The sequence below is a fragment of the Rhinopithecus bieti genome, unplaced genomic scaffold, assembly GCF_001698545.2.
Source record: "Rhinopithecus bieti isolate Rb0 unplaced genomic scaffold, ASM169854v2 scaffold_36904, whole genome shotgun sequence".
NCBI classification, from domain to species: domain Eukaryota; kingdom Metazoa; phylum Chordata; class Mammalia; order Primates; family Cercopithecidae; genus Rhinopithecus; species Rhinopithecus bieti.
The window spans coordinates 251,739-279,702 of NW_016815705.1; the positions used below are offsets into that span (position 1 = coordinate 251,739).

The following is a 27,964-nucleotide window of genomic DNA, read 5'->3' on the forward strand; positions in this document are numbered from 1 at the left end:
TTTTGCAAGTCCCATTGAAAGACTTGCCTTAAAACTTATAAATTTTGCCACAGCGTGTATCACCTTCTAATGTACGTACTGTTTATTTAGGTCTTTCTCTAGTAGAATATAAACTCCATGGAGGAAGATAATTTTGTTTTGTTCACAGATATATCCCAAGTGCCTAGAAAAGTCCCTTGTACAGAGCTTGACCAGAATAAATATCTATTACTAATCTTGGCTTGGCCTATGCTTTCTATCTTTAGTCAGTCTTCTGTTTTACTCTCACACTTTATATCTTTCCATATGTGAATTTATCTTACTTCTATATTGGTGTCACTTTCATAGGCCTTTGTTGTATGGTAGTCCCAAAAACTCCAGGCTTAACTCATCTATACAGCTACCCAGTTCCACAGGAAATAGTTTCAACTTTCTAATAGTCCTAGTATATTCTCAAGGGTATGCTTTTATTAGGCTGACTGGTTTATTTGCCCATTCCTGAGTCAGTCATTGTTTTCTGGGTTATGTGTAAAGTTGAGAAAGAGAATGCTCTTGTTATTTTGGGTGCTAATCAAAATCTGGACTGAGCATAAGCAGGATCCCTTGGAGCTTGTTAGAAATATGGGCCCTAAGGCCCTCACTCAAGACCAACAGAATCAGTTTGCATTTTAACTAGATTTTCTGGTGATGTGCCTTAGTCTGTGCCCACAGATGGAACTGGAAGAGTGGGGAAGGCAATGAAACCAGCCCCACCCAAGCTGGAAGTGAAGTGGGAGTGATTTCCCAGAGAAAATTCAAGTGCTTTTACCAGAGGACAGAATGGATGTCAGGCATGCAAAACAACAGCTATCCAATGCAATATATAGTGTGTATTAAGTAATTATTATATTCTAGTCATTGTACTAAGCATTTTCCAGGCATTAGTTATTTAGTAGTCACAATATCTTGTAAGATATTATCAGGTAGGATACCTTATGTTTCAAAAAAGGAGATAACACATCCAAAGTTTTTGTTGAGAAGGCAATGAGCAAAGTGATCTATAATATGATATCAGATAATAATAAGTGCCATGGAAAAAAATTAAGCATGATAGAGGGATAAAGACCCAGGAAGATGAGAGAAAGGGATCAATTTTGATAGTAAGGTCAGAATAAACCTGAAGAAGTAAAATTTGAGCAAAGACTTGGACCAAGTGAAGGACAACTCATGAAAGTTGCAGGGTAACACCATTACAGACAGAAAAAAGAGAAGTATAAAGCCTTGAATTGTTGAATTATGATGAATTATGAATTTGGAATGTTTGAAGAAATGTAAAGAATGAAATATGGGGCTAGAATGAAGATGTTACTGAAACACAGGGGTTCTGTCTACATCCTGCTGCTTGCTGCACCAGAAGCCAATCACCAAGACAATCAGTATTGACATGGAAGAAGGCTTTAATAGGTTGCTGCAGCCAAGGAGATGGGAAATCAGTCTCAAATTCATCTCCTCAACTGACTAAAATTAGGGGTTGATGTAGCAGGAAAAAATGTAACCATGTATGAGAAACCAGGAATTAGGGAGGGGTAAGGAAGATAAATTGATCAACAAGAAACAGGTGGTTAGGCAGTCATGACAGGTGAGGGGGTCTGGTGTCTCACTGTCCAGACGTGGTCATCTGGTAAGTTTCCGTTCCTTTATATTATCTGGTTGGTTTCCTGAGAAAGGAACTTAGATAAGACAAATGTAATTTACTCAAGTTTCAAGACCAGGAGGGCCATTCTTTCATGTTTATTAAAAAACAAAAACAAAAAAACATAAACATCACTTCTATGGGACAATTGGGCGGGTTTCAAAGTGAGTATAAATGAATTCAAAAAGCTAGTCAAGAGCTATTTTCTGAAGGATCTTCAGGCAATGGTTAAGAGACATTCAATTATTCTTAGTATTATGGAAAATCACGGTACACTTTTGAGCAGGGGAGTAACATGATTTGATTTGTATTTTAAATATATTGACTAAGGAACAGGCAATAGTGAATAAAATATAGGTAGAGGAATTTAAAATGTTTCCAAGCTAGTTAGGAGACTATTGCAATGCTAGTGTAAGCAAGACATGGGAGAAGTTAGGACCAGGATGGTAACAGTAGAGTGGCTGAGGATATATTGTGAAGGAGAGCCAACAGGAATTCCTATGAGTTAAAAATGTATATGTGTGAGGGAAAGAAAATTACTTGTTTTTCCTTGAGAAAATCAGTGGATATTTGTGCTAGATGCCAAAATGAAGAACCTTGGAAATGGAGCAAGTTGGAGAATCAAATTTTTGACTTGTCAAATTTGAGATGCCTAGTATAGATACCAATAAAATTGTTGGGTAAACAATGTGAGTAACCTACTTTGAAGAGGTTTGAATTGGAGATAACAGTTTGGGGAACAAGTAAGATTACGTATCAAACCATGGATCTGAATAATCTAATTCAGGCTCTACAGTCACTAAATCATACAGGATAAGAAAAGTCTCTCCATTTTGTAGCTGCACCCACTGGGATACAAGTCCTCTTCAGTCCCTGTGGTAAAGGAAAAGAAAGCTCTCATACTTCCTTTCCTATCTTTAAAATCAGAAGTGACATAACCCCTTTTTCTCACAGTGTATTGGCCAGGACCAGTTAGATGTCCCTGCCTAACTGCAGCGACCTGAGAAATATGGGGGAGTACATAGAGTGTTTGTGAGGACTGTTGTCTCTTGATATGTCTCACTTCTAAGAAGAAAAATATGGATGCAGAGAGAAAAAGCCATCCTCACCAAAATGTTAAGATAGCCCACAGTATTTCTTTGTGCATTTCTAAAGGTAATTTAGCATAATTATCTAGGAATAGAACAAAAGCAAGTTGCGGTGGAAATGCCAAGGGGTGGCTTAGAGGTGACAGGATAAGAAGGCTTTTGCTTTATTCAATCATCTCTATAATTCTCCGCTAGCCACTTTTTGCCAAATCCTAAGTGGACAATTAATGTTTTCTCTGACCTTATGTAAAATGGTATGCAAATGAAACTTTAAATTTTCATTTCAATCAGATAACTGCTCATAAAAACCTTCTAGGACTTTATCTTTTAGAGCAGGGGTTGGCTACTATGACCCATGTGCCAAAACCAGCTCGCTGTTCCCTTTTTAAATACCCAAGATCTAATTTTAAGTAGTTGGGGGGAAGTCAAAAGAGTAATATATCATTACGTGAAAATTGTGTGAAATTCATATTTCATTGTCCATAAATAAATTTTTATTGGAAAACACATGCACAAAGAAACCCTTCTAGGAAGATATTACGGAGCCAGAACTACCAAATCTTAACATGATGAAAAAGGGAGGATGTTGGTATTAAATAAGCCACCTCAATTAAATCCACCCACCTCAAAAATGAAAACAGAACAGTAAAATTGACTGTTGAATTAAGTCCTCTGAAGATCAGTGTTTCGCCTCCCCGCCAGGCACAATGACATCTCTTTATATGATTTTGAGGATTATGTATTCAGTTATTTCAACTGCAATAATACTTAACATAATGAGAAATTCTTCTACTGATTTACTTTGTAAATACTAAATTGTTTTAAGCCTCTTATTTTGAAGGTTGCATTCCTGATTGGAAGTTCTGAATAGAATTATTTTGAAAGCAAATATTTATCTGTTTAAAAACCTCAAAGACCTTGTTGTTTTCTATCCAAACACCAGCTAGGAAAATCAATATTTTCTCTTGGAAGGAAATGGTTTGGCTGCTTCAGGATCAGAATGCTTTCTAATAATACTATGGTATTTAATTTTGAAATCACAAAATTCTTAAGAGCCAAGGGGTTGGAACTAGTGAGTGATGAGTTTTGAGAGTGTTGCTGCTTTGGAAAATAGTGTCTTGGTAATGGCATTAGTTACAGACATTTAGATTGTCTAAACACTTGGTCTTATTTTAGAGAACAACTGATTGTCTTTGTTACTTGGTTGGGATAGAATATCCTAAATACTAGGCCATTTTGTGCCAGCATGTTGCATAGTGGCCTTAAGGAAGAGAGTTAAACATTGAAATATTTTCAGAATAATCTAAGAAATAATTGCTGTATTGTCACAGTTATTAGTTTTTTCAATCAAATGCCAGTTTTAATATAAGGAGCAAATCAAGTTGTCATATGTTTTATATAAAATTAGTAGCATTATTATTTCTGAACTAGAAAACATTCTTTTATGATTTTCAGTGGAAATATTCATTTAAATGTCAAATATTCTATTATGTGAAATAAAATTAATCATTTTTCATATATACATGTGAATATATTCCTGTTCATTTATTTGTTAGTTTCTTTACACTTACATGTTTACTAGCTTTTCAAGGACTGGGGTAGCTTAGAATAACTCAATAAATCAATAAAACATAAGTTTATGGTAACTAGATAGAAGTTCAAGAAAAAGAATACATGTGCAGTCTATTATGTGAATATTTTATATAAATTTCTCATAAAATCTACAGGTGGTGAATAAGTGACTCTAGGGAAAGTATGAATATTAACAAAAACATTGGAGCTACTAGAATTTTTTATTAAGGAGAAACAGACATATTACACAGTTCAGTTAAGCTTTATGAGATACTAAATACCAATTTACATTTAGTTAATTATTCAATCTAAGTAGTACAAGTACTTGGTGATAAATATTTACATTTGAAAAGTCATAACCAATGGGAGAAGTGTTATTTATATCTATTTAATGTACTAATTCTATGGTAGTAAAAATCCAGTGTAGTAGCAGCTGCATATGCAATTGAATTTGCTGGAATTATAAAGAAAAAAACTGAGAGCAAAGTAAATGGAGTAAAACAGTACTAAAACAAAAATAGCACAAACTGATTTGTGTTTCTCTGAAAAATTCCAGGTGTTGTCAAAGTGGATTATGGAGATGTGTCAGTCAGAAAAACACTAAGAGAAAATCTGAAGTGTAAGCCCTTTTCTTGGTACCTAGAAAACATCTATCCGGACTCCCAGATCCCAAGACGTTATTACTCACTTGGTGAGGTATGAATTATTTATTTCGGTTAAGTTATAAATATATTTTGCAAATGGAGCAATTTCTAAGGAGCTCAGTATTTTTTATGTTATGAAAAAGCTGTAAGGGAGTTTTAATTAGATCTATTTTTAAGTAACTTCTCATATTTCAAGGACCATAAAGTCTTCATCATAAGGAATCATAAAAATGAGCAGAAATTTTAAGATTGAACAAAAAAATATTTTTTGTTCCAACAGTACTAAAACTTTTGGTCATTTACACTCTTAAAATTTACTGTGTACTCCAAACACCTTTTGTTCATGTGGGTTAGAACTATGATTAATATTTACTGTATTTAAATTAAAATTGAGAACTTTAAAACCCATTTTTTACTAAACATTATGTAATAAGCAATTACATGTTAATGTAAATAACATATTTTTGAAAAGTAAATATATTTTTTCCAAGCAAAATCAAGTAATTATAAGAGACTACCATTGATTATATTTTTGTAAATTGCATTTATGTCTGTCTTAATAGAAGATAGCTGGATTGTCATATGTGCTTCAGTATTCAATCTATTGCAGTACAAGGCAGTCTATTACAANTGAGCAGAAATTTTAAGATTGAACAAAAAAATATTTTTTGTTCCAACAGTACTAAAACTTTTGGTCATTTACACTCTTAAAATTTACTGTGTACTCCAAACACCTTTTGTTCATGTGGGTTAGAACTATGATTAATATTTACTGTATTTAAATTAAAATTGAGAACTTTAAAACCCATTTTTTACTAAACATTATGTAATAAGCAATTACATGTTAATGTAAATAACATATTTTGAAAAGTAAATATATTTTTTCCAAGCAAAATCAAGTAATTATAAGAGACTACCATTGATTATATTTTGTAAATTGCATTTATGTCTGTCTTAATAGAAGATAGCTGGATTGTCATATGTGCTTCAGTATTCAATCTATTGCAGTACAAGGCAGTCTATTACAATAGCCTCTAGAAAACTCTTGTATACTCAGGAGAATGTGAAAGTGAAAACTGAAAGTAATATCTTGGTACTATAACAAAAGTGGTGTTGACTTTTTAGACACTCTGAGAACCATTGATCTGCACCATTCTTTTCTACATATATATTTTATCTCAAAATACAAAAGTGACTTCATTATAACTATACAAACATATATATAATGTATGTATAAGATATTTATAATATTTTCATACATACAGATACATATAAAATCCTGCATTCATCTCGTAGATTGATTATATATAATATATATAATATATTTCTATATATCATATATATATATCTCAACTGGTCAAAATAAGAATTATATTTCCTTTATGAATTATATCCTCCATATGGATAATTTTCCACTTAATAGGAATCAAAGCTACTTTAATATTGGTTGTGATTAAAGCATTTCAAGAGCAATAAATAGATGGGGCGCGGTGGCTCTCGCCTGGAATCCCAGCACGTTGGGAGGCCAAGGTAGGCGGATCACAAGGTCAGGAGATCGAGACCATCCTGGCTAACACGGTGAAACCCCGTCTCTAGTAAAATACCAAAAAAAAAAAAAAACAGCCGGGCGTGGTGGCGGGTGCATGTAGTCCCAGCTAGTCAAGAGGCTGAGGCAGGAGAATGGCGTGAACTCGATAGGCGGAGCTTGCAGTGAGCTGAGAGAGCACCACTGCACTCCAGCCTGGGCTACAGTGAGATTCCATCTAAAAAAAGAAAACCAATAAATAATGCACTTCGGAAATAATTATCAAGTAATCATGTTCTTAGATTTAAAATTCCATTGTTGTAGGTCATAATGGTAGACTATCTGAAAATTTATATGGCACAATCTAATACTTTTTTGGGTCATCTGCCTTAATGCTCTGTAACTTTATAAACATACCTTACAATTAACTAGAAAAAAGTAAAGAAAAAATATATTTGAAGTGACTGGAGCCCTAGCTGAATCGTTTTTAATGACTGATTTATGTGCCATCTTCATGCCCTATTGTCCAAGTCTCCACTTCCTTATTAGCCATGTAAATATCTCTCTATAGAGCTTGATTTACATATATTTAACTTTAATCTGAATAACGTAGTGAAAAATTTCATGTGTAATAACATTGATGTTACCACTTTCTAAGTGTATGACTTTAGACTAGTCACTTAGTCCTGTGCCTCAAAGTATTTTTTTTTTAATTGGACAAGGGGGTATTGTTGGTATCATTTTCAAATATGTAACATCCTCATGTTGGCACTGATCTCACAGGGATTTACATTTAATGCAGAAAACATATGACAGTGCTTTTTAAAATAGAACAGTCCTTGCATGTTAGTTATTATAAACCACTGAAGATCTCTGATAAAATATTGTAGTATCCTTATCACTTTATTGAAAATTTGTTTGAACATTGATGAACCTGACTGTATCCTCAGAAGAAAGGAAGTTTTATATTCTTATTATAAAATGTTTCTTTCACTGTCGCCAGTGGACCCAAATCATTAGTAAACATCGATTTCTTTTTCTAAAAGGAGGAATGACCAAGGGCTGTAACAGGACAGAAATGAGCAAAGAAGACTTTTGGAAATTCTCTGGGGCCACCAAGGTGACTCCTGAGAAAGACTCAGGGCTCTGTAACAGAACTAGATGTTTACTTCCAAGTTAAAAATCCAATTTTATGCTGTCCCTCACTACATCAAGGAAACCTAATTCACTTTCTAAATTGTAAAAATAAAATATAGTGTGGGCAAATTCCTTTGTACAAACTACTAATTTCCAATTAGTTATCTTCTACAATGGATCAGGTGACCATATTTTAATCTGTAGAAATACGTTATGGAAAGATTTTAAAGAGAGGAATTGAGCCTTTCGTAGTATCTAAAAGAGGCAGTATGGCGTATTGAAAACATTCCAGCCCCTGAAGCCAAGAATAGGAGGGTTCAAATCCTAGCCTTACAGTTTTCATTTTGAGTGGTGTTAAGTATCCTCTCTACTACCTCTGTCAACAGAATAAAGATAATAATACTGGGTTATAGTGATGACTGAAGACATAAAACATATAGCCCAATGCCTAGCAAGAAAAGTAGCACACCAGTAGTTACAGTTATAATTATTAAAGCTACCGTTTATTGATTTCCTATGCCAACAGTTATTCTAGGTGCTTTAGATGAATTACGTAAAAATTAGAACAACTTTCATGACTTAGGTTTTATTATTGCAGGATTAGTAAGGAAACTGACACACAGAAAATTTATATGCTTGGCCTGTAGGTCACATAGCTAGTTAACTATTGAAGTTAGGAAAAATTACATGCTAGTCCAACACTAAGGCTCACTTTTTCTTATAACTAGAAGGAGAAATAGATGATTTTATTATATTTTAATCATTCAAAATGTTTTTATTAAATAAGAGCATGAAGCTGAGTGTGTTGGCATGTGCCTGTGGTCCCAGCTAGTCAGGTGGCTGAGGCAGTAGTATGATTTGAGCCAGGAGTTCAAGACCAGCTGGGTAACATAGTGAGAACCCATCTCTATTTAATACAAATAAAAAAAGAACTTGAGCTATGTCTTAGTCCCTTAGGGCTGCTATACCAAAATACCTTAGATTGGGTAATTTATAAATAATTTATTTCTCACAGTTCTGGAGATTAGGAAGTCCAAGATCAAGGTGCCAGCCAATTTAGTGTCTGGGAAAGGCTGGCTGCTTCCAGGATGGCACATTGTCACTAAGTCCTCATATGGAAAAAGAGGCAAATGATATATCATCACATGGACAAGGGGCAAGAAAGCTCGCTTCAACCTCTTTTATAAGGGCACTAATTCTATTCATAAGGATGAAGCCCTCATGACTTAAACACTTCCCAAAAGGCTCCACCTCTTGAATCTTATGATTCATAGTTAGACATGTTATCTCTTGGGCCACCATTCCTCTTGGCTCCGCCTCTTAATACCACTACAATGGGGATTAGATTTCAACATGAATTTTGGATAAATGCATTCAGACCATATCAAACTAAACCTTTTGTTATATGTTGAAAATGCAAAGTCAAATAAGGAAAGACCTTTACTCTTAAGCCTTTCTACCAAAATAGGGATGCAGAGGTGGGTAGGGCAAGAGAGAATCAAACAAGTAAAGAAATTCAGTAGAAGTAAAAGATGCCCTGCATGAGTTACATGATATGCTGTAACGGCTGTTTAAAAAACCTGATACATTTAAAAAATACAGTAAGTTCTGTGCTTTCTGAAGTATTAATGTACTGTAGTTTTCCACTTTAAAACTAGCCTTAAAGAAATGCAATCCAGCATCTGTTTCCATGGAAACAGAAGGACAAATTCACCAAGCACTACCTCCTAATTCAATTTTGCATGGCCATGTATGCATAATTTAAGATGGACATTTTGATAATGAGTTAGAGTTGAACTGTTAATGAACAACAGTCATTTACTTAAAGCCTTTTCCTTCTTACTGCCTGTTATTAACCTTTATTGGAAGAATGTAAAAAGATATTTTTCCTTATGTATAAGGCACTTTCTCTTAAATAATTAGAGTCCCAAAGCAATATCAAGTGTTCAAGCTACTTGTCATCAAAGCAAGAACAGTATTTCTTTGCAGTATATTCATTTGTACTTCTCACTGAATTTGAAATGAAATTGTGTGGCTTTAACAATTCATATATTTTTCACTTCAATGTTTCTCAAAGTCTATTTAATATTGCTGTGTATTGGTGAATATAAATGTTTCCTTGTCAATTTCTTTTTATAACTTTCCTTGCTGTGTAGGAATATATATAGGCAAATATGGTATTCAGTTTCTCCATTATATACCATCACCAAAGTCAATAGTTATTGATATCAGATATCTGTATCTTAATTTATTTTATGTTTGCATCTTACTCAAGCAACTGAAATATTACTTTATCCAGCCCACGAATTACATGCAGTTTCCAATGTGAAGTTAAAAGCTGTGCAATTGCTTTGAACTAAAACCTTTAAGTAAGTTAATGAAGCATGTGTCTTTTAGACTCAGTAAGCAGATCATAATGGAATAAGGAAGTTGAGCTCTTTGCAGCATTAAATTCTCTCTTAACTAGCCCTGAAGCTTATGTAGATTTAACAGGCTGGGTTCTGATCTTGTAAATGTAAGCGTAAGACTGAAAGAAATGGCATTCTAAAATAGAATGTCTCAGCCCAATTTTTTGGGTTATGACAGGCTTTCTGAAAAAAAAAAATACATTGTGAACTAAAATTGAACACAATCTGAGGGCAAATGAAGGAGATGAGGATTTCAGGAGCCAAGTGACAACTCTTGGTGCTTAAAATTTCATTTGCATGTTGCTTTGAAGATGTTTTGACATTAGTGTATGCATTTTGTATTGTGTACTTGACCTCAGAATTTCTTTTTCCTCTTGTATCCTTTAGCCATAGTAAGTAGTTAAAGTTCTTGCATATATTGTTATTGTATTCCTTAAATATTGCTGAAGGGCAAATTTAAGTAATGAAAAATAGACATCCATGCTGCTAGGCTGCAGAGATTAAGGGTAAAATCAGTTACTGCCAAATGCAGAAGCTAAAACGCTTAAACGTTTACCTTTCTGTTGGTAATCAGATCTATTTATAGATTCACAGTCTTCTTGGCCCTTTAATAGGATGACCAGCAAGAAAGCCTTATTAGGTGACTTATATAAATATGGACATTTTTCTGTTCATTTTATTTCCACAATTCTTGGGGACTCAGTAGCTAATTTTTATACCAGGATTTCTGAATATGTGTATGTTTAGGGAGAATATGTCATCCTTTATTGGATGGCTACCTTAAAGTATGTTGGGCTAGGTAACTCACCTGTGAACAAAGCACGCTATTTTTATTACCTGAAAATATTGTATGTTTTTAACTTCATATTTCTAATAAACTAAAATTCATTCTAATTTTATTACTTAAATGTGTATTGGCACAAACAGCTGCAACAAACCATATGCCAGTTTGTCATGTACTGAATTCTCTCAGGATTTTGGTTGTCGCTGTTTTTGTTACCAACCAAATAAATTAAATTGTTTATTTTTCTATGTTCTTTACTTTTGGGGGGAAGGGATTTCACGTATCAGATAAGAATAATTTTTAAATCTCACAGTCATTAATCAAAGACCTTCTAAATCCAGGTCTGCATAAGTGAAGTCAATTTGAATTGTTTCAATATACAGATTTTGTTCTCATCTTTCTGATTTATTCACAATTAGATTAAACAGAAATATACTTTAAATGCATATCCACAAGAGCAATCATATTATGGAAATATTAACATTAAGCTGTGGAATTCACTGCAAATGTGCTTATTTCCATCTTTACAAAGAAAAGAGAAAACAAATGAGGTTGACATTTGTGAAACAGTGATAAAAAGTAACAACGTGCAATTGAAGAATAAGCATATGTTGGGGTAATTAAAGTAAAATAATGCTAGTTTGACAGTCTTTAGAATGGATTTAAAAGAGTTTTAAAATGCAAAGATTGGTGGCGGGGCGTGGGGAGTATGTATCTCTCTTTTAGAAATGGAGTTCTCATTGCTACTTGCTTTTACATTCCAGCAGAGGGAGCAAAAGCTAATGAACAAATTATATAAGTGGTAAGAACATTACCAATGATGCTGCAATGCACAGAAACATTTAGAAAGTCTTGCTGATTTCAAATATCAAAACACAAGTGGGAAAAATGCCCTGAAGTTTATGTCACTAAGAATTGTTTTCAAGCAATAAAAGATTATGTGTAAACACAGAAATCTCAAAGCAGACAGCCAATTAAAGTTAAAACTATCTTGGCCTTGTGCCATACATTCAAAGCTCTACCATAACATAAAGAATGAGTCAAAAGAGCTTACCAGATCTTAGAGCTACCAGTGTGCTCTACTATTTTGATTCAAGTTCTAGAACAGACTTTGTAAAGAATTTTTAATAAAGTTCTTTAGTTGTTGGTTGCTTTGATTTTTCTCAGGATTAATGACATGACCAAACCATTGCTACTGTCAGGTAATGTGGTACCAGCGATAGAATTGCATCTTTTCTGAAATTTCACTTCTTCCCTTGAACAACATTCTTTGTGAGTATATATTTGAGGTCTCAAGGCGTTCTTAGAAAAGTTCTGATTTTAGAATTATACATGATCATCCTAAATTTGATCATCCTTTACATCTCAAAAGATGAGATGCATAGTTTCAACTCTCCCATATGCTAGTATTGAGATACACATTAAGATTTGTTTGCTGAGAATCGTTAGAAAACACCAGTGACCATTTTTGTATTTTGAAGACAATACAGCAGATGCCTACAGGGTTGGGCTCGCTCACTTGAGAACAATCTATGTGCTTCTATCTGCCCTGTAGGTGCGCATGACTTTAAAAACATCTGAATGTTATAGGCCTAGTAGTGATAAAAACCTTTCAGATTTTTAGGCTGGACATGGTGGCTTATGCCTGTAACCCAGCGCTTTGGGAGGCCGAGTCAGGCGGATCACTTGAGGTCAGGAGTTTAGACAGCCAGCATTGTAAAACCCCATTTCTACCATAAATACAAAACTTAGCCAGTTGTGATGTAATTCCATGCCTGTAGTCCCAGCTGCTTGAGAGGCTGAGGCATGAAAATCACTTGAACCTGGGAGTTGGAGTTTGCAGTGAGCCAAGATCACACTACTGCATTCCAGCCTGGGTGACAGAGCTAGACTCCGTCTCAAAAAAGGAAAAAAAAAAAAAAAAGAAAAAACCTTTCAGATATTGGCTCTATCCCGGGTGATATGTCCCTCTTATTTGTTTAAGATGGCAATTGATATCCTGATTTCCTGACACTCTGTCCTCCACACTGCTAATCTCTCAGGTTACCCTGGACATAGACAGAAATTATTTGCCTGACCTCAGCTCGTCAGGCTGGCACTAAGCATAAAGAATATTTTGTTTTTAGGCTTTTTGACCTGGTCCCCCAGGGCTAATTCCAGGCTGCCTTTGTGTATCTTGTTTCATATGTCTTCACCAGTTGTCTAGATAACCTCTAGTTAGCTCTGTTCAAGCAGAACTGAGTCCTCCCTTGCTCCTTCCAGGCCTCCTTTCTAAAACACACTGCCTGCCTGTCTGGAAGTCAGGACTGGAAATTCCCAGACTCAATAGAATACCTTTACATTCCTTGTTTTGGCAAATTAGTTAACCTCTCTGTCTCTTAATGTTTTTGTTTGTAAAATGGGAGTAATAGGTTGGCACATACAATTCAAATAGTTTCTAATTTATATTGTTATTATCATCATAGTGGAGGTGGTAGTGGTTGTCTCTCTTTTCTCCCTGTGGCAGGTTTCCTAAACCATTGACTCCTGTATATTGCTATTCTCCCAGATTCTACATCCAGCCAGACTTGACTTCAATTCCTATTTTGTATCCACTTAGCACCTGCTGCATTCTGAAGGACAAGTAATATTACACATCCACAAACTACAAAACCACATTGAATGTGGAGTAATTAGAATGTGCCAGAAATAGGATAGGCTTCTTTTCATGCAGTCCCCAAGAGAAGTCTATTCTGGAATTCTGGAAAAATTGGTGGCAGCAATGACATAGTGTGTGAATCTCTGAATTTTCCCATTAACACAGAAAAGAACAAATAGGGCAGCAAAACTTAAAAAAATGATGAACAATTTTGACAACAAAATTAGGTGGCAAAGTGTTCTCACAAATTCTCAAATATGAGCTGACATTGTCATGACCCAGATGATACTACAATTTTTGCGGGAGACAACAGAGGAAAGCAATGAGGTATCGGATAGAAATGAGGTCAGGATAACACCAATTTTCTAAGAGATACTCATGAGAAATTGTTTCAGGCCAATTGGATAATAGTAGCTGAAAATGGGAGAAGTACCTTGCAGGTGAGCAAAAAAAAACTCCTCTCTAATATCTAAAGGGTCTGAACAGTGTGCAGTCTGTGAATTCTTGAAACTCACTAGCCGAAGCTCCTTCTCAGAAGACACTTCAGAGAATAAAGCCCAACTAGAGTGGGAGGAAAAGGAAATGAATGGTTCAGATTAAAATGGATGAGGTAAATGGGTCAGGAGGTCTCAAGAAATAGAAGGGTAATTTTTTTAACACTTCAAAAAATACAGGAAAAGGTGTTCTATATTTGTGAAATTAGAAATGGTCTCTTGATCAACCCTTTCCCCTTAAAAGACTAGGAAAATTGATCTTATGCAGAAAAGGAAAGAAGGAAGAAAGAAAAAAAGGAAGAGAGAAAAGAACTAGAAGAGCATGACTGATGTAAGAAAAAGATAGAAGTAGAGTGGTATCTCTGCAAACAATGCAAGCACACCAATACTTTATGCTCATAAGACAGAGGAAAAATGTAATCTAATATTTCAAAAGATGCTAAAATAAATGCTCTAAATGATAGAATATAGGAAAGAACAACATAAATCAAATTTAGAAAAACTGAAATGAGGGACTAGAATGCAGGAAAGAATTAGAAATCAAAGACTAAATCATTTCAGAAATGAAGGTCAAACTTGTAAGAACACATGAGTGAGTAATACCAAGAGAGTATGCGATATGAATTTCAGAAAGGAAAAGGAACAACCAAAAAAAATAAAAATTGGAAACTAAATTGTTCAATTGAAAGTGACACACATAGAAGATAAGCAACAAGACCCAAAATAATAGGATTTCCTAAACAGAAAAACCAATGAAATAAAATGAACATTAATAACTATAGGCCAGGTGCAGTGGCTCACACCTGTAATCCCAGCACTTTGGGAGGATGAGGCTGGTGGATTACCTGAGGTCAGGAGTTCGAGACCAGCCTGACCAATATGGTATAACTCCATCTCTTCTAAAAATAAAAATAAAAAATGAAAATTGGCCAGGTGTGATGGTGAGCACCTGTAATCCCAGCTACCTGGGAAGCTGAGGCAGAAGAATTGCCACCACTGCACTCCAGCCTGGGCGACAGAGTGAGACTCTGTCTTGAAAAATAAAATAGTAACTATAATTCCGGGAAACTTTCCTGAAAATAAAATTGAAATGATATTGTGAAAAGGAGCACTACATCCCTGCGAGAGTGATCCTTAATGAGTAATGTCAAGATATATTTTAGTAAATCTCCCAAACTTGAAAGATAAAAAAATCAGTTTGGTTTCCAGGGAAATAGATACTTGTAAGAATTAAGGGCGGGGGGGGAGGAACCCAGATTGTAATCAGAGTTTTCAAACGAATCCTTTACTCTGGAAGTAAATGGAGTAACATTGAAAAGGTATTCAAGTTTGGTGAGCCATGGACTTCAGACCTATCGAAGTGATTTTCAAGTATAGCAGCCACAGATATAATTATCAACATGCAAGAACTCAAGACTGTTGTTCCTGGAAAATAGAAATAGCATTTGCCCACTTGTTCAGGCCCAAAGCTTGACATGTTTCTTGATGTCTTTATTTGTGTCATAACTCACATTCAATTCAATGGAAAGTTCCAATGGCTGTACCTTCAAAATATATCCAAAATTGGACCTTCCACCCGCATTGTTGGTCTCTTAATCAACCATCATCTCTTGCTGGCATGACTACAGTGGCCTTCTTCCTTGTTTCTCTGCTTCCAGTCTTTCCTCCCTCTAATCTACTCTCTGCACAACAGCCACAAGAAGCTATTATACCATGCCTATGCTAAAAAATCTCATGATTCCTTACTATTACTTAGTCTGGAATACCTCTCTAACCTGCCCCTTGCTCACTGCAGTGCTGGCACAATGCTAGTCCATTATTTCACTCAGTATTGTCCAGCTTACAGGGAGCATCCATTTGCTGTTCCCCTGCCCAAAATGTCCTTCCATAGATGAAAATATGGTTGCTCTCCTCTTCATTAAGCATCTTTTCAAGTGTATTTGTTCAAATTGACCTTTTCTTTCTAAAACAATACTATCGCCTTTGCTTTATCTACCCTTACTATTCTTTATATTTCTCACAGGATTTCTTGATTTTCTGACATATTACAAATCTATTTATTTGTTGTTCTCTTCCGTTCCAAAACATAAGCTTTATGAAGGAAGTGACTGTGTTTATTTTGTTGCTTTCTGTATCCTCAGCACCTCAGGTAGTACCTGGTATGAGATATACATTTTCCTGATACTACTTCTCAATTGAATAAATGAATTCACAAGAGGTGTTACATACTAAAACATAAAGTGTTATCTTTTGTAGAAAATAGATCAATAATAGGTTGTTACTGAAGGCAAAATATTTTGGGGTCATTCTTAAATATTTTTCTTAATTTGTCAAAGAGTAAGATGGCATGCATCTCCAAGAAGTCCCTTTCCAATACCACTATCAGAGTATGTACTAGGCTGAATATGGCTTTGAATTTTCTGTTTTCCAGCAAAGAGAAAAAGCCTTACAAACAATTCAAGCTGTAACCCCTATAATTATTAATTAGTGTCTATGCAAGTACCATGCATCTAGCAGAGATTCTTCTAATCAGATTGCATACCTTATGTCTAAAAATCAATTAGTCATTTTGTGAGATGTTTATTTCTCTAAGTATTATGGCATTATACTGTTCTATACTCTTTTAGGAAGCTAAATAGCAATAATGTATCATCTTACTATTTTCAAGAAATCTTCCTTTTATGAAAAGTTAAGAAAATCTGATGTAAGGGATTTAAAAATAATTCAGCTTATGTAATTTGGTCAGACTATGTGCAACCTACACCGACCTATTTACTACATCATATGACAATTTATCAATTGTTACTGTCCTTAATCCTCTCCAGCTGCAGCTCCTAAAAGGTCTTTTGCTTATAGGTTCAATCCCTTCCAGTGCCTGAACCACCTGAAATCAGATTGAGAATATATTTCAGCCCTATATGAACCGGTACAGGTTTTGCTTCTGGAAGCCCGTGCCCTTTCCTTGTAATATTCAGTGTGTGTTTTGTCTTTTTAATGGGTTGCTGCTCACATTTTTTTTATGAAAGCACATATAACTCTGCTCTAAATTTCGGCCCCTTGAAACAGCGCTTGATGACTATGTCCAGTTTTTTTCTAACGTTTACCAAGTGGGAATTCTGATCTATACTATTCTCAGTTACTGATGGGGGCCTTAATGCAAGTCATACCACTTTCCCCAACTCCAGGTACTAGTACTTGGCCATGAGGTTCTGCACCACAGAAAAAGTGAATTGTGTAAACCAAATTCATCCTCTGTATCTTTATGTAATAAGTTTCCCATCTTACCCATTTGCCAATGTGAGGAAACATGTACTCAAAGCATAGATAACTAAATAGACGTGTCCAATAATTCTCCCAAGTGAACAGTAAAATATGCATGTCTATGGCTCAGAGATACAAACTTTTCAAAAGCAGAGTGGACAGGCATAAATACATATTTGGGGTTGAGACTAAGTAAAAATCTGAAGTATCCCATTTATTAGAAGGTTTTTTCTTTTCTGCTTTCATTTGTTCTTGATTCAGTCAGATTAGTATCTTTAAAGTCAATTAATGGTTTTGTAATTACATTTGGCACAAATATGTATTAACTTTATGTTAATTATGGGATTAATGCCATGTTTGAATGTAAACCAAGAACTTTATGTCTGTAGTCAGCAATTTAATCTTGCTTTTGAGGAATTTGTAATGTGAAATCATTGTTTAGCCTTGTAATAGCTTTCCTTAGGGTTAAGCACTTCTCAATAAGTTTGGCATTAGGCATAAAAGAAGATGCATGAATATGTTTTAGTCACAGATATAAACTATGTAATCTTTATTAACAAAATAGAACATACAGTAATGAAGCAATCTAAAAGAACATAAATTTTAATATTTAGCCAATTTGTTTTTATTTCCTTCCATGCAATAGTATAGGAGTTCAAGAATAGTCAATGGTTATTTGAGTGGAATATGAAAACTGTGTCCTAATTTTAGAGGATTTGGGGAAGAACTCCTAATTCATAATACGTAGCTGCTTCCTTCTTCTATGATACTATGCTATAAACAGGGAATGTCTCTTGATTAGATGCCAATGCCAATTCTGTTCAAAAACTTCAGGAGGAGTTTAGAAATGTATACAGGTTAAGAATGGACACAGAAAAGAAAATATATAAGCAGTATGTTTTTCTTGGAGAAATTTTCGTATGAAGTTGTATTATTCAGTTAACAATAGACAGTAACATAAGAAGGATTTGATGACTTAAATAACTGTTTGATTTATGTCCCCCCCCCCTTTTGTGTGTTTCCTTTAGATAAGAAATGTTGAAACCAATCAGTGTTTAGACAACATGGGCCGCAAGGAAAATGAAAAAGTGGGTATATTCAACTGTCATGGTATGGGAGGAAATCAGGTAAACTCTCCCTTTTTATCAGCTTCATATTTTAGAGGAAAAATATTGTTAAAACTATCAGTGGAGACCATGGCTCACATGTTAATAACTATAAACTGAACTTAGTAAATAAGTGTGCATTCAAATCTATAACTAATTTGGCTATTTAATTGTCCCAAGGATCTTAAAAGAGCCCTGAAAAATTAAATAAAAAGAGCAACACTTTCAGTGTGCCTACAGTTAATGAAGATATCCAAATATTTTAGACAATCTCATTTTATCACGTATGAGCAAATGAGGAGTACATTGTATTCTATTAACTGAATATATACAAGAATTCCTCCACATCTGTGATGCTTTCCCAATGGTTATTATTCTCTATTTCTTTTCAAATTTGTATGTATATTATGGTTTTTTTTTTTGTTTTTTTTTTTTTTTGAGACAGAGTCTCACTCTGTCGCCCAAGCTGGAGTGCAGTGGCCGGATCTCAGCTCACTGCAAGCTCCGCCTCCCGGGTTTACGCCATTCTCCTGCCTCAGCCTCCCGAGTAGCTGGGACTACAGGCGCCCGCCACCTCGCCCGGCGAGTTTTTTTTTTTTTTTTTTTTTGTATTTTTTCGTAGAGACAGGGTTTCACTGGGTTAGCCAGGATGGTCTCAATCTCCTGACCTTGTGATCTGCCCGTCTCGGCCTCCCAAAGTGCTGGGATTACAGGCTTGAGCCACCGCGACCGGCGTATTTATGATTTTTAAGAGCTTTTGAAGTTTAATAAAATGTTTAAGTGCATACTTCAATGTTGAAGGCTGACTAAAACTCTTGGACAGCTTTTCTTGTGTATGACAAGTTCTTGTGCTCTCCTTAAGCATTGGAAAAGAACTTTGCAAGGTGGGCCACATGGAGGCTATTTGACTGTGAGTCTTCAGGCCAGAGCTATTTTACTGCCATGGCCACTTTGAGAGGTAGAATTTGGAGTTCCTGGGAACTATACCAACAAAGCAGAGTTTGAGGTAGCTGATCCTCTGTAAACAAGTTATCTACAGAAGTTTAGGGGAACCGCAAGATTTTTATTCAGAGGTAGAATTTCTGAGTTAGTGTGAACCGAGGTTGCAAAAGTTATCCTGTCTAGCACAATTATAGTTATATTTGTGTCAAGATTTATAAATGTCAAGATTTATTACAAAAATATTTGTTGATTCTTGTACTATAAGGAAGAAAATGAACTCTTGAGTTTTGGCACCATATTTCAAACATGGTCTGTGTTATGAGAACATTAAAAGAAAGTTTCTCTCTTAAAAATTCTTAATTTAAAAAATCCTAATTAGTGTTCCAAACTGTCAATTTGAGAAAGAAAATATTTAAACAAAATTTCTAAATTACAGCATGGGAAATTGACCTTATGGAGGAAGAGGATAGAAACAACATAGGCAGACTAGTAGCAAAGCATTCAGAAATGATTCCATTTATTGTTTCACTGATTCATAATGAATATGACGGGCCTCTACTGCCAAAAACCAACGGAGTCTGGATGAATTCAGCTGGAAACAACAAAATGCTTAACTATAAGAGGACTAAATGTGTGAGAGTTTAATTTTCTCACATAATAAGAATTCTAACATTTGTTTAGGACCTCAATGATTTCATAAAGAAACCCAAAACTTTGTATCTTTCCATTCTTTGGTGTTTAGAGTTAACTTTTATCATCAGCTAGTCAGAAGAGGACTGCTGAAATTCCAGACATCATTTCCACATTCAAGGCAGGAATATCAAAGTCAGGGAAGAACTGCAATAGCCATGTCTGTTTATCTTTTAGGAAAAGCAAAAGCCTTCCTAGAGGCTCAACACATGTCAATGTATCTCTCTTTGGGTAGAAATGTGTTACTTGGACATCCCTAGTACAACAAAACACCTCACACTCAACAATTAACTGCTTCTCACAGTTCATTTGCCAAGATATTGGGGGGACATTTAGAAATGTCAGCCATAATCTCTTTCAATAACTTATGGCAAAAAAAATCAACTAATTATCTGCTCCATAATGTCATACAGAATTTAAAGAAACACTACTTATGAAATTTCTCTCATTCTATTGCTTATGAAAATGAGAAAGGTACCCCAGATGAATTATCTACATAGAATCATTACAGTGCCATGTTAAAAATTACTTTATTCATCTACACGTTTTCAAATACCCAGAAATAAGCTATCCCACTCTACTGCAAACTTCTTGTTGGCAGTCCTAGATCTTATTCCTGTTTTCATACCCAGCACTTGGTACAGTCTTGGGACATGGTAGGCACCTAACGAATACTGGGCAAGTAAGTAGATGAAAGATTGTATGGTCAGAACAGTAGATTTGTACCTTAGAACTTTGTGGACATTGCCAAGAAATAATGAGCTGTTATTTTCATAGTAACTAAAAGTATATAAAAACAGCTCAGGGATTCATAAAGAAAGTGATCAAATAATAATAAGCATAAAATCTATCCCTACTTTTATTCTAATGTGCTTTACAAGATCAATTTAATGACAAGATAAAATTAAAACCATTATTTTCCATCTACATACTTAATTGCACATACACACACACACATACAAATGTTTTTGGAGCCCTTTTTGTTATAACACCAACAATGGAAACAATTCAGTATTTACCAAGAGGGGAATGGTTAAATAAAGCATGGTGTACGCATAGTATAGAAAGCTATATACCGTCAAAATGACTGAGGGAGGTCTGCATGTTTGTCATTAGAACTTCAAAAGGGAAAAACAATCCAGACAACTTATTTTCAATAATCTCATTTATGAAAAAATATGTGAACATTTTCTGTATAGTATCTATATATTTATATGGATGCTGTGTAATCTATTATAAATCTATAAAAATCTATCTGGAATATAGATCGTATCTGATGAGTAGATATCTGGAAAGAAGACTGAGTTGGAAAAGAAATTTTCCTTTTTATCCCACATTTTTCTGCATACAGTAGTACATGTATTTCCTTCATAATTAAATAAGAATGGAGAAATTTAAACTATTGAGACTAGAAGAACATTGTTGTGTTGCATTACCCCAATCTGATTAATTGGGTAACTTATGGCAAGTTACATAATATTTTTGAGTTTTGGTATTGATAGTCCATAAAATGAACAAAATACTTCAAATTTTTTCTAAGACTAGGAAAATTCATTTAAAAAAATTAACACTAAACATGGCACATACTAGACATGCCATATGTATTGGTCCATTGCCATTAATTAGCCCCTTATTATTTCTATTGATGTTGTTAATTCTCTTATTTCTGAAGTTAAAAAATGTTCATTTGGTGGCTAATGTTAAAAGCAAGATAAACGCACAACACTTCATTTGGTATTGTTGATCTCAAAACAATGAACAACCTCTCCTGTAACTCTAACAAATATATATTACAGAAAAATTTAACCATCACATAAAACTCAATTATTGTGAATTCTGCTCTGATAGAATTCAATATTTCTAAGGTAATTAATACTAGGAACCTGTGTCACTTTTTGTCTTTCTCACTTTAATAAAAAACAGATTTAGAATTTTATTCTCAGAACTACCCTCCCTGGTTTTTTTGCTCTTCTTCTATGTTACCATGGAAGCAGCATTTATTTTTGTGGTTATTTGGTTTTGGATGTTTTATAAGTAGCCCCAACCCATAAAATTACTCAAGCTTCTCTCTCTTGCTTTTACACAAAAATCACAACAAATGTGAAAATCCTTTTTTAACTTACTTTTCTTAAAAAAGGTATTTTTTTTGTTTGTGGACAATTATACCTTAACCATTTCTCCTTGCACAGGAGTTTTGATAGTTTGGGGGTTTTTTAAGGCCTTGCAGACATCAGGAGGAAAGTTACTTTTCAGTAGTTGTTAGAAATAATTTTCTTAAACACTCAGATTTCCAGCAAAATCTAAATGGAGTCAATGAAAGTTTTTGTAGCAGGAGTACTGCAAAAGATAACAACTGGAGAATTATTATTAAATTCAACATGACCATTTTGAAGTGTTCTTTTAAAGCCTTATAAATAAAACCGTCTTACTCAAAGAATAACAAAATTCAACACTCCATTTATATCTCTTCTTGCATTGATTTATTTTCCTTATCATGGAAGTTCATCATGATCATTAACACTTTGAAAAGAATAAGAAGAATTTGATTAACTTGAATATAAACTTTTACAAGTGAAAGAACTTACAATTTACTGAAATAAAGTATAGAAGTTAGGAGATTGTCTTCTCTGTACTTCTGAAAGATGACATGGATTCTTGGAAGCACTTCTGTGTCCCCTACAATGTTAATGACTCAAATTTACATATACAGCCCCAACCTCTCTCCTGAGCTCTAGAATCTATAGCCAGTTAATTATCGTTACTGTCTGCGGACATCTCAAACCCACCTATTTCCAAACTGAACTCATTTCCTTCCCTTTCACACAGCATCCAAAATGGAAACCTAACATAGAAACTTACTTCTGAAGTCTGATTAGTCACCAAATCCCAACATTTCTACGGAAAAACGTCCCTACCTCTTGGTCCTTTTATAACCAGGATCTCTGCCTTTGTTCTAGCCTATATCTACTTTTACCCATATGGATTTAAAACCTTATTATTTTCATGACTCATAATTCATGCTACCTTAGTTTAACATCTCATTAAATTTTCAGCAGCTTTCCACTGCCCAAAGAATAAAAGACAAATTATTTTGTATGGTATACAAACCCCTCATAATTGTATCGCCATCTGGCTTTCCAGCCTGATCTACCTTGACGTCCCATCAGTCTCCTGTGCTCTAGACATATGTCTGATAGTTTCCCTTTCCTTGCATGCTTTCAGTGTTTTCCTATCCTAGCAGTTCATTTACACTGTTCTCTGAAATTGAGCTGTTGGCTACACTCTGCTCCACTAAAAAACTTTAAGACACACTCACTGTTGAAAACTCAGTAATTTGGCTTCTCTTTTGCTAGCTATTCACTAGCAACTCCTTAACTTAAACAGGAGACATTTTAATGGATAAACTATAATTTATTTATTCATTTTTTTTTGTTTAACATACAATATTTGTAAATGTTCATTATTATAAACCAGGCCCATCAATTTCCTTGTAGCTAAAATCTGGTGATCACTAATATTTACTTCTTTAGAAATATGTCTGGAAGTACATTTGCTCAATCAAAGGTTATGCAAAATTAGAAGGCTTTTAAGGTATAGTGACAAATTTTTCTTTTTTCTTAAAGATTTCAGCAAATTAATAAGACTAATAGCTAAAATAAAAAGGACTGATAAACATTTAATATAAATTACCCTCTTTGAGTCTGACAATGATCTTTGAAGTAGATAGTGTTATTATCTTGATTTTACTTATGAATTTAATGGAAATCTTGAGTGATTAGTATCATGACTGAAATGGTAAAGCCAGTGTGAACCTAAGTCTGATTCCAAACCAGGTTTATAGTCACTGTATTTGCATTGATTTCCAACCACACTTTCCAGGATTATAATCACAGTGGCCAACCGTGTGTATTATTGTTTTTGTTTTTTATCTTTGCTGTTTTAGTATGGGAGAAACATTTTAACTTGTTTCAACCACATTTCTAGCATGATCAATTCATTTAATGATTTGAAAAACTGGCATTTAAGCATTTCAAAAATTGTTATTGCAAATTTTCTAGTGATACTGTTGCTTATGTTTCCATTGAGGGTTGAAGGGGTTCTTTCTTCTCTTGTCATGTATAAGAGTACTTTGTTAAATATTATTACCCTTGTCATGCATGTTGCAAACATTTTCTGACTTTTGTTTACAGTTTGTTTTATATACAGACTTTTAAGCAGTTCATATACTGCAAACAATGTTTGTCTTAATATTTTCTCTTTTGGTGTAGAAATGCCATTCATTTTAAAGTGCTTTGAAACAACATTTATATCATCATAAAGGCATAAATACCAAAATTGATAACTAGATTACAGTCTCATTAGGAATATGTTATATCGACTCAAACTGACACTAATTGTTTTTTAAAATTTACATAAAATAGCTGGGCATGGTGGCATGCATCTGTAGTACCATCTATTCAGAAGGATAGGGCAGGAAGATCTCTTGTACATAGGAGTTTGAGTCCAGCCTGGGAAATGCAGCAAAACTCCATCTCTAGAAAAAAAAAAACTCTGATACATAAAATATATTTATAATTAGGTAAAAATTAAATTAATGTAACATTTATAAAATAAACATTTTACTTTAAAATTAATCGCTATAAAATTTAAAATCCAATGCTGTTTTCCTTTGAATAGCAGCACATCTTTAATTAAAATGAATAAAATAGCCCCATACACATTGTACCTTTTCCTTTTAAAGGCAAATAATGTAAAGTGATGGAAAAATATTCACAACCTAGTGAATGCATTTATAATGTTTCTTTTTCTCCCTAGAGCCACTCATTTGGAGAGAGCAAGAAAGCACATGGAAACATTCCATATAATTTATTGCAGTAAATGATTCAGAGCTATTTTTCAAGGTAGCAAGCCTTTAAGGAAGCTTATGCTAGCCATTTATTAAAATGCTATTTTCTGCCAAGATTAAAGAAGAGATCATTAGGTGTTATCTACACTTTTATACAAATGTCTCCTCCTCCTCTAACATCTGATTACTTAAATTGAATCTAACCTTATGACAGGTGTATTAAAAATTTAGAGAGTAAACAAATACTTCGTATCATTACAGATACTCTCCTAGAGAAAGCTTAATTATTTTAGTAATGTGTTCTAATGTAGTCACAGACTGTAATGAATACATTCATTCAACAGATACGTATTCATTTTAAAGTTTGCATTTTATACATACTGTAATTATTAGAAGCCATTTCAATACTAATTTGGTCTTTTCTTTGGATATTTTCCCCTTAGTCATATACTACCTAGAGTGTTTATTATCGAGTAGGATAATCAGGTTTTGTTGGATGAATGATTGACTGAAATTATCATTTGTTGTGGTCTAAATGCTTGGGTCCCCCCTCCCAAATTAATGCATTGAAATCCAGTCCCCAGTGTGACAGTCTTAGAAGTCTGGGCCCTTAGAAGGTGATCAAGTCACGAAGTCTCTACCCTGAGGAATGAGACTAGTGTCCTCATGAGAGAAACCCCAGAGATCTAGCTCTTCTCTTTCACCATGTGAGCAGGCAACAAGAAGGTTCAATGAACTTTGCCTTCATCAGACACCAAATCTGCTGGTGTCTTGATCTTAGACTTCTCAGCCTCCAGAACGTTAAATATGTCACGTTTGACCCTTTTTTTTCCCTGACAAGAGTTACTCAAAATCGTAACTTTTTTTTCTTAACGTCTCCTAAAAATTGAAAACTAGTATTGGCTGTTTTTCAGATTTATCTTTTAAGTATTGTACAGTCTAATTTTATGTTTCTACCTATTGATTGTTGACATCTACCATGTAAGACATTTTTTCAAAAGTCTTAGAAAAATTGTCAATTCAAGTCAATCTAGAAAACATCTTTTCCATTTTCATAAAGTATTTAAAATCAATTTCATGGAATCCTACATTCATTTAAGTAAGTCACAACTTTGGTTCTTTGCTTTCTAGCTATGAGTACAAAGTTGGTTATATGATTCCTTGTGTCAATAACATTAAAAAACAGTTTCATAAAAGTTCAGATATTCCTGGTGTTAAAATCATAAGGATGTCTACTATGATTCTTGATAAGAAAAAGCAGTACATGGAAAAGGGACTATGGCACCAACAAGGGAAGGACACCAGACCAAATTGGAGAAGACAGTGTCTAAGAAGGCATCTTAGAAAATAACAAAGTATGTCAGTGCAAATAGTAGGACAAAAAAAATTTATTCTGTTGATTAATTGGTTAAAGTATATCACCATCATCCAATGCATAACAGAGATTAATATTACATTTCTATAAGGCTTAAACACTAAAATGATATTCTTTTTTTAATGTACATAAATGTGTATCAGTTTTATGAATGGGATTCTAAGAATATTTGGAAAAACTGCCCTTAAAGTGAAATATCACAGAAAGTGTATAAAGCAGAAAGTTTACTACCCTGGTTTAATAAAACCCCAATACGTACACAGACACATACACATAAACACAAAGGCGTGCCTCACCCGTCAAGACAGCTTTTCTTACTGAAAATGGAAAGCTGTTACCTGAAAATTTTACTAAAAGGAAAATGTTTTGCTACTAACAGCATCCACTTTGTACCCATTACCCACCAATTTATCTCCTCTACAGCTCCTGTTATTTACAGATGGACTGTAAGCTCTCTGCTAACTTTACCAAGATGGACTTGTCTCCATTAAACTAGATATTTATTCCCAGCAGAACTTATTACTCCTGTGTGCTCTTTTAATCTTCTGACCCTTATTCTTTCTCTACCTTGTCTTCAAATATTTTTCTCCTGTTTTATGCCTAATTCCTTTTGACTTGAGGCTATAACCTTACTCATTACTGTGAAATGTATTCTTGTTCAAGTAACCTTCTGGCCAACATTTTATCATATTTAATATTTTTTAATTAAATGATTTGAATTCATGAGTCTATGTGAAGAATATTAAGGTCTTTTGAAATACTCTCCTATTCCCCATCACCCTTCGACTAGCTGTATGCTTATTTTTCATTGAGGCCATAATTATTTTCACCATAACCATTTTAAGCATTTTATAATAGATAATATAACTTTATCTTGGCTTAATCCATGTAGTAACAGTTTATTATTTTCTAGGTAAGATAAATAATGTCTATGATTTCTAAATTAACAGTGTTGCCTAGCCCACTTTTATATTCTTGAGAAGGCAAGCAGAATCCATACTTATGATTAGTTGCTTTGCTGTACCTGTGATTGTCTTCATCTTAATGCATTTGCAATTCCATCCTAGTATGACAGTTTTGGAAGAAATTAGGCAAGCGTATTCCTAGTTTTTTGCTTTTTAAATATGAAAACTGATTTTTTTCAGAAATGAAAAGATAGCACAATAAAGCCAAGATGACATAAAACTAGACAAGAAATTCATATTCGAATATTTGACTAGGCAATGCTAATACTTTATTTCAGGAAGAAAACATTAAGTTTAGAAAAGAAAACATCTGAAAAAATATGCAAGTGAAATGAAAATATTTGATATAATATTTTATAGCACAAAATACATTTTATATTCTGTATAAGATTTTAAAGGATTCCTTGCTTAAAACTTACCAATTTTAAAAGGAGTCATCAAATATAAAATACTATTGAAAGCAGCCCAATGTGAGGAGACTAATCAAATGTAAGCTACACATCAATATGGCTAAAAAAAATGTTTTGGATATGTCATTTAAAGTTAACTATCCCGTATATATTTTGCCTTGCTATGAATATAGACATAGTGGTCATACTATGTCAGCAAAGTATCTTCTATTATATATTTTACTTGCCCTAATTATATACTCATGTCAAGTAAAAAGGAATTGGATCTGAGAGATGAGATTGTCATTTTCTATATAAATGATGAAAATTATTTCTAATTTTATTTTCCAAATCTATTCTTACCATTAAAAGTTATCTTTATACTGAAATATGTCTAATATATTTTCTTTGCACAAGAAATTTTATATATGTTTTCTAGGATTTTATTG

The 27,964-nt window shown here is 34.0% G+C and overlaps 1 protein-coding gene across 1 annotated transcript in view; it reads left to right on the forward strand.

Annotated features, from left to right (window-relative positions):
* Nucleotides 1–27,964, forward strand: part of GALNT13 (polypeptide N-acetylgalactosaminyltransferase 13) — a 213,279-nt gene that overhangs the window by 152,513 nt on the left and 32,802 nt on the right. The window contains exons 5-6 of the mRNA XM_017853575.1: nucleotides 4,868–5,007; nucleotides 18,231–18,329. Of these exons, the coding sequence (XP_017709064.1) occupies nucleotides 4,868–5,007; nucleotides 18,231–18,329 (239 nt within the window). The remainder of the gene's footprint in view (nucleotides 1–4,867; nucleotides 5,008–18,230; nucleotides 18,330–27,964) is intronic.